This window comes from Poecilia reticulata, chromosome 18 (genome assembly GCF_904066995.2).
Source record: "Poecilia reticulata chromosome 18, P_reticulata-male-v2, whole genome shotgun sequence".
Taxonomy (NCBI): domain Eukaryota; kingdom Metazoa; phylum Chordata; class Actinopteri; order Cyprinodontiformes; family Poeciliidae; genus Poecilia; species Poecilia reticulata.
The window spans coordinates 24694701-24701599 of record NC_088847.1 but is presented as its reverse complement, the minus strand read 5'-3'; the positions used below and the strand labels follow the sequence as shown (position 1 = coordinate 24701599).

Here is a 6899-nt window from a genome sequence, read left to right as displayed (position 1 = left end):
GAATTCAATAATCAGAACTTCAACACAGATGTTGAACTTTATTCATGTGAAAGTTTCCAAAGCAAAATTATCTGGAGAAATTAATTTAAGGAAAGCTAAGAGTGCTAAATGTTTTCAGAGTTAGCAAAACAAACGTTAGCTCTGCTGTTAGCACAGTTTTAGTCAGTGAACCGTTGCTGTTTGGAATCTGACCTGAGAAAATGATGTTGGATTTAAATATCCACACAGGATGAAAAGGAAACCATGAAACTGCTGCTGTAAAAATGTCCGTCTTCATAAACAAATTATTTTTACAGCGCTAATAACCCTGTATAAACTGTTATTAGCGCTGTGAATGGTTCTGGCATGAAGACATGAAGCAACCAGATACTGAAAGTGTTTCTAGGAGAGTCGAGGTCAACTCAACAAACCAAACGACCCTGAACAGAAACAGGCCGTGACCCCGTGACCTCTCCACTGATGGAAAACACTCCAGATGCCTGCGTTGACCTCCTGACCTCCTGCTGCTGTGGTTGGTGATGGATCAGCCTGGATCAGCTGAGCTGAAACGGAGGGAATCTCCTGCTGGATCATTTAAATCTGAACGTAGAGAAAACCTTTGGGATTTGGTTCCATTCCCAGATTAAGGATGCCAACTGCTGAGCTTCTCCACGGTTTCCTGGTTTCCTGCTTGCGTCTCCGTAAAGAACCTTATTGGTTCTGTTAAAAGGTACAAACCCCTCTTCAGCCGTTCATTTCACCACATCATGTCGTTTATGTTTCCCAGATTCCTCCAGCTTCAGCCAATCAGGTCAGACTTTCATCCTGGACGGTTCTGAATGGACTGAAATTTGTAGATGAAGAAACTAGATGACCTGGTTCTACGCTAATTAGAGATTCCTGAGAAATTTCCCTTTCAGCTGCCACGCCTGGTTCTGAAGAACTGCTGTCTAATTACAGAGGAGCTGCAGGGTGTCGGCCCGACCCGTCAACACCTACTGGTGCTGCATCAGGAGGAGCGTCAGGGTGTTGGCGGGTCGGGTCGGTTCTGGTTAAACCGTCTAACCTGTTGGTTCCTCTGAAACACCAACATGTCAGGAGTAGAGGCCTGTTTGAAACCAGCTGGGTTCGGACCGGGTGGTTCTGGCCAAACGGCGCCACCTCCTGGATGGAGCATCTGTGTATCTATCCTTCAGGAACTCTCATGGTTGTTCTGCTGTTGTCTCAAACGGACCCGCTGGGAGAACCTGACCCTGAACCAGACCAAGAAGAGCCAGTAAATACATAGACTGATCTGAAAAGGCGTAAAAACTTTTACTGCGTCCTCATTACACAGTAAAATCACCTTCACTGTGTTTATGGGACGCAGTGATGAGGAGGATGATGGGAACCTCCGGCATGAGGGAGGAATCCTCAGATCATAAAGAGAAACGTGTTTGTTCGTTTCATCCGAAATGTTTCTGCTTCATCCGTGAATCTCCAGCCTCAACCTGCAGCAGCGGCTGTGAAACCGACGTTTCCCTCCAGCAGCAGGAGTTTCTGCTCCAGTCTGAGGCCTCATTTGCTTCTCGGTCATTTGTTTACCACGCTGCATGACAACCAGGAAACGAAGCCGTTAATGTGTCCCAGCAGCCAATCAGAGCGGAGATACGCTCAGGAACATGCAGGCGAGTCAACAAGGGAAGCTTTGAGGAGCCAGAGGGGCAGTTTGACCTGAACCAGCAGAGATCCAGAGGAGGATCCAGATCAGGAGGATCCAGATCAGGAGGATCCAGATCAGGAGGATCCAGATCATTGGATCCAGATCAGTAGATCCAGATCAGTAGATCCAGATCAGGAGGATCCAGATCAGGAGGATCCAGATCATTGGATCCAGATCATTGGATCCAGATCAGTAGATCCAGATCAGTAGGATCCAGATCAGGAGGATCCAGATCAGCAGATCAAGAGGATCCAGATTAGGAGGATCCAGATCAGGAGGATCCAGATCAGTAGATCCAGATCAGTGGATCCAGATCAGGAGGATCCAGATCAGTAGATCCAGATCAGGAGGATCCAGATCAGCAGATCCAGATCAGGAGGATCCAGATCAGTAGATCCAGATCAGCAGATCTGCTCTGGAACCAGAGCAGATGTTCTGGTTCCAGTAGAACCGGGTCGACCGGACCATCAGGTGGAAAACGGTCTCATGACCCTAACAGCCCCATCAGTGACCCTTCTGGATGAGGGCAGAAACATCTACTGGTTTCATTTTGCTAAAGTTCAGATTTGTGTGGTGGAAGTGAGACGGCTCTCCTTTCATAGATTCTCCCACCTGAGCTGTGGATCTCTGCAGCTCCCCCAGAGTTTAATGCTCTCCTGGCCCAGGCTGTCGGTTCAGACTCTGTTTACGGAGTCTGTCCCATGAACCGGCTCTTTGAGGTCAGACAGTATGTAGATACTATCTTTACCCGGAAAAAGGCAGTGGGAGTTTTGGAGCATTTACATGTCGACCAGCGTTGGACTGAATGTGTCGTCTGTCAGCAGGTGAGAGGCAGGTGACACTGTGGACAGGTGTTCAGGTCACCGCAGGGTCAACACTCACCAGAACAGAACCGTTACTCACTCAGCCCTCAGTTTGGTCTGACGGCTCCTCTGTCTTCATGGCCGGGATCTGTCTGGACTCTGGAGAACCAGGAGAACTTCACTGCCCTCTGTGTCGTCCTCTGTGTCGTCCTCTGTCCTCTGTGTCGTCCTCTTGTCGTCCTCTGTGTCGTCCTCTGTGTCGTCCTCTGCCCTCTGTGTCGTCCTCTGTCCTCCTCTGTCCTCTGTGTCGTCCTCTGCCCTCTGTGTCGTCCTCTGCCCTCTGTGCTGTCCTCTGTGTCGTCCTCTGTCCTCTGTCGTCCTCTGCCCTCTGTCGTCCTCTGCCCTCTGTGTCGTCCTCTGTGTTGTCCTCTGTGTCGTCCTCTGTCCTCTGTGTCGTCCTCTGCCCTCTGTGTCGTCCTCTGCCCTCTGTGCTGTCCTCTGTGTCGTCCTCTGTCCTCTGTCGTCCTCTGCCCTCTGTCGTCCTCTGTCCTCTGTCGTCCTCTGCCCTCTGTGTCGTCCTCTGTTCTCTGTGTTGCCCTCAGTGTTGTCCTCTGTCCTTTGTGTCGTCCTCTGTGTTGCCCTCAGTGTTGCCCTCAGTGTCGTCCTCTGCCCTCTGTGCTGTCCTCTGTGTCGTCCTCTGTCCTCTGTCGTCCTCTGCCCTCTGTCGTCCTCTGCCCTCTGTCGTCCTCTGCCCTCTGTGTCGTCCTCTGTGTTGTCCTCTGTGTCGTCCTCTGTCCTCTGTGTCGTCCTCTGCCCTCTGTGTCGTCCTCTGTCCTCTGTGCTGTCCTCTGTGTCGTCCTCTGTCCTCTGTCGTCCTCTGCCCTCTGTCGTCCTCTGTGTCGTCCTCTGCCCTCTGTGTTGTCCTCTGTTCTCTGTGTTGCCCTCAGTGTTGTCCTCTGTCCTTTGTGTCGTCCTCTGTGTTGCCCTCAGTGTTGCCCTCAGTGTCGTCCTCTGCCCTCTGTGCTGTCCTCTGTGTCGTCCTCTGTCCTCTGTCGTCCTCTGCCCTCTGTCGTCCTCTGTCCTCTGTCGTCCTCTGCCCTCTGTGTCGTCCTCTGTTCTCTGTGTTGCCCTCAGTGTTGTCCTCTGTCCTTTGTGTCGTCCTCTGTTGCCCTCTGTGTTGCCCTCAGTGTTGCCCTCAGTGTTGTCCTCTGCCCTCTGTGTCGTCCTCTGTTCTCTGTGTTGCCCTCAGTGTTGTCCTCTGTCCTCTGTGTCGTCCTCTGTGTTGCCCTCTGTGTCGTCCTCTGTCCTCTGTGTTGCCCTCTGTGTCGTCCTCTGTCCTCTGTGTCGTCCTCTGTCCTGTGTTGTCCTCTGCCCTCTGTGTCGTCCTCTGTTCTCTGTGTTGCCCTCAGTGTCGTCCTCAGTGTCGTCCTCTGTCCTCTGTGTCGTCCTCTGTCCCAGTGTCCACCAGGAAGAGGTCAGGTGTGACTCTCTCCAGACTGATCCACCTGCCCTGATCTCCCTCCTCCGTCCACAGGATCAAGCCCGCCTTTGTGATCATGGTGAACCTCGCCCTGTCTGACGGCAGCTTCTCCCTCACCCTGCCTCTGCGACTGGCGTACTACCTGAACAAGGGCCACTGGACCTTTCCTGACTGGCTCTGCAGACTCTGTGTCTACGGCTTCTACGTCAATCTCTACTCCAGGTAGGACAGGAGTCGTCCTCATGCAGTAGGTTTCCCTTTGGTTTGGGGAATATTCCAGGTCATCCCTGCTCTCTCTGCCTGGCAGCATCCTGCTCCTCACGCTGCTCAGCCTCCTCCGCTGGTTTTCCATCATCTATCCACTGCGTCATAAGTACGTGCAAAGCTTCAGGTCAACCTTACTGATATGTCTGGCAATCTGGCTGTTTGTGGGCGTGTCCTCTGTGCCCTTCCTAGGCAGCGGCGTTACAGACAGGTAAGAGTCGGCGCATCAGTGACACGTCTTTGTGCCTGGGATCAAGCAGATGATCCTGGATGCTGACGGTTCTCTTCTGACTCTTCCAGAGACGGAATACCTCGCTGCTTTGAGCCGGCTACTCCAAAGTCTTGGTCCCGTATTCTCAGCATGAACTACGTGGCGTTGATTTTTGGATTTGTGCTGCCGTTCTTCACCATCATCCTGTGCTGCACCAAGATCATCCACTCCCTGACACACCCACAATGTTCTCAGGACCTGGAAAGCCGCATGAAGTTAAGGAAGAAAAACAAGCGCTCAGTGCACCTGCTCGTCATGGTGATCGCGACCTTCCTGCTCTGCTTCCTGCCCTACCACGTGATCCGGACCCTGCACCTTCACGCCGTCAACGGCCACTGGAACTGCGGCGTCACCAACCTGCTGCAGAGAGCCGTGGCCGTAACGCTGTGCATGGCGGCGTCCAACAGCGTGGTCAACCCGGTGCTGTACTACTACTCCACCAAGAAATTCAAGGAAGACGTTGAGCACACTCGGCTACGCTGGAGTAGACGGCTGTCCTCTAGAAGTGGCTCCGTGAGATCCATGGGAAAGGCCGGGTCGATGAAGGGTAAACCCATGAATTCAGTGGATCTGGAGCAGAGTCCGTTAAGAACACAATGTCCTGCTGCAGACCAGAGGATTCAAATGACTGAGAAACCGTCTGGATGCGTCTTTTGACTGAAATGTGCTCAGAATCCGTCCAGAAAACTGTCAGGAGAAACGGCTGCAGATGAGGGTCTTCGAGTCCACATCAGATTCATCTGTCACGTTTCCTTTTTCTTTGTCCAGTGTGATGAAGGCTAGCTTTGTCATTAGAACTGGTTTGTAATCTTGGGTTTAATCTGAGTTTAGTTGAGATCAGATTATACTCCAGAGGAAGTAGGAAGGAGTTCTGTTGTCTTCTGAAGGAGTCACATGTTCATGGTTTCCTCCAGATGTTGCTGTTCAGGTAAAAACGTGTTGTACAGGCTCCTCTCCAGGTCTGCAGCGCCCTCTTCAGGCCTGACTGGACTGAACAGGAAGAGGAATCTTTATTTTCCTGGGTTTTCTTGTAGTTTCCATTGACCCTGAAGCTCCACTGCTCCCTGTGCCACCCAGTAAGCCGTTTACAGGGAAATAACCCTGCAGCAGTTTCCTCCTGGTGATTTTAAACGTCGTCTAACCATGAAGCCGTCAGAGTGAAGCACTGAAACACTTTTGGGTGGGATCTGAACATGAGGTTCATGTCCTGCTGATCCTGTTTATTTAACCGTCTTTATGATTTTCAGAATATGTTGGGAAACAGAACGGCCATGTAAACAGGAAGCTTAAAATGAAGGTCCAGCTGGACGTGTCGTCCCTTCTGTGTGGATTTTTATATAAATCATTCACTTCCACAAACTCTGTCACTGTCTGTTTATATCCTGCTGTTTAATTTAATGTCTATTTATAATGAATGTTACTGAAAACTGGTTCAAGTTGTATACTACTTGAACCAGTTGTATACAAATGGAGCTAAATTTGGGAATGACTATAATGGGAATTATAGTCATTTCCCATTATAGGAATGACTATAATGGGAATTATAGTCATTTCCCATTATAGGAATGACTATAATGGGGTCTAAATATAGTCATTCCTCAACGCCAGACATTAAATCACCTGTTTTATCTCTGCTATGACTGTTATATTATTTTTATTTACTAAATGTTACATTTTTGAGAGATTTTTAAAAAACTATACAGTTGAGCTCTATATTCAGCGTTTATATCCATTTCCTCGGTATTTGGGCAGGGCTGCCCTGTAAACTGCCTGTCTGTATTGGGTTTCTGGAGTTCTGGCCCATTCCTCCCAACAGAACCAGCAGAACTGGGTCAGGTTTGTAGACCGCCTCGCTTACACGCCATTGTATGGGGTGCCATTTTGTAAAGTACATGTACAGAACTAAGAAGAGCTATTTGGGTTATTCAGCCTGTCAGAGGAGGAAAAATATAAAGATTTACTTTCCAAAGTCGTTTTTTCATCATGTTATTCATTTTCAAATGTTTCAAACTAAATATTTAATTATCAAGCTTAGAAACTACTAGCTCCAATCAAAAATATTCTGTAAACAAGCTAACTATTCAGCTTGTTTTAACGAAGCATGTAGCTAGCTCACCGCTACATATCAAGCTAATCCGCAAATTCACTAGCCGATATGCGGAAGCGGGCTACCAAAATAAAAGCTGGTTCTTACGAACATCCATATAAACTTGTGCTGGTGAGAATCCTTCGGTTCTGGTTCTGATCCATCACTGCTGCTGTAGCCACTGGAAAACGTCTGGATTGCCTTTAAAACGGCTCGTCCTTTGTTTACAGCTGAAATGTTGAAGAAGAAGAGGAAAAGAAATGATAAGTAGTTGACTGAAGCAGCAGTTTATAAAGAGATTTGCAACATTTACT

General features: G+C 49.3%; 1 protein-coding gene across 1 annotated transcript in view; it reads left to right on the top strand.

Moving 5' to 3' along the window:
* cysltr3 (cysteinyl leukotriene receptor 3) overlaps positions 1-6225 on the top strand; it is an 11949-nt gene extending 5724 nt beyond the window's left edge. The window contains exons 3-5 of the mRNA XM_008402402.3: positions 4019-4186; positions 4272-4439; positions 4529-6225. Of these exons, the coding sequence (XP_008400624.2) occupies positions 4019-4186; positions 4272-4439; positions 4529-5156 (964 nt within the window). The 3' untranslated portion in view covers positions 5157-6225. The remainder of the gene's footprint in view (positions 1-4018; positions 4187-4271; positions 4440-4528) is intronic.
* The last annotated feature ends 674 nt before the right edge of the window (positions 6226-6899 follow it).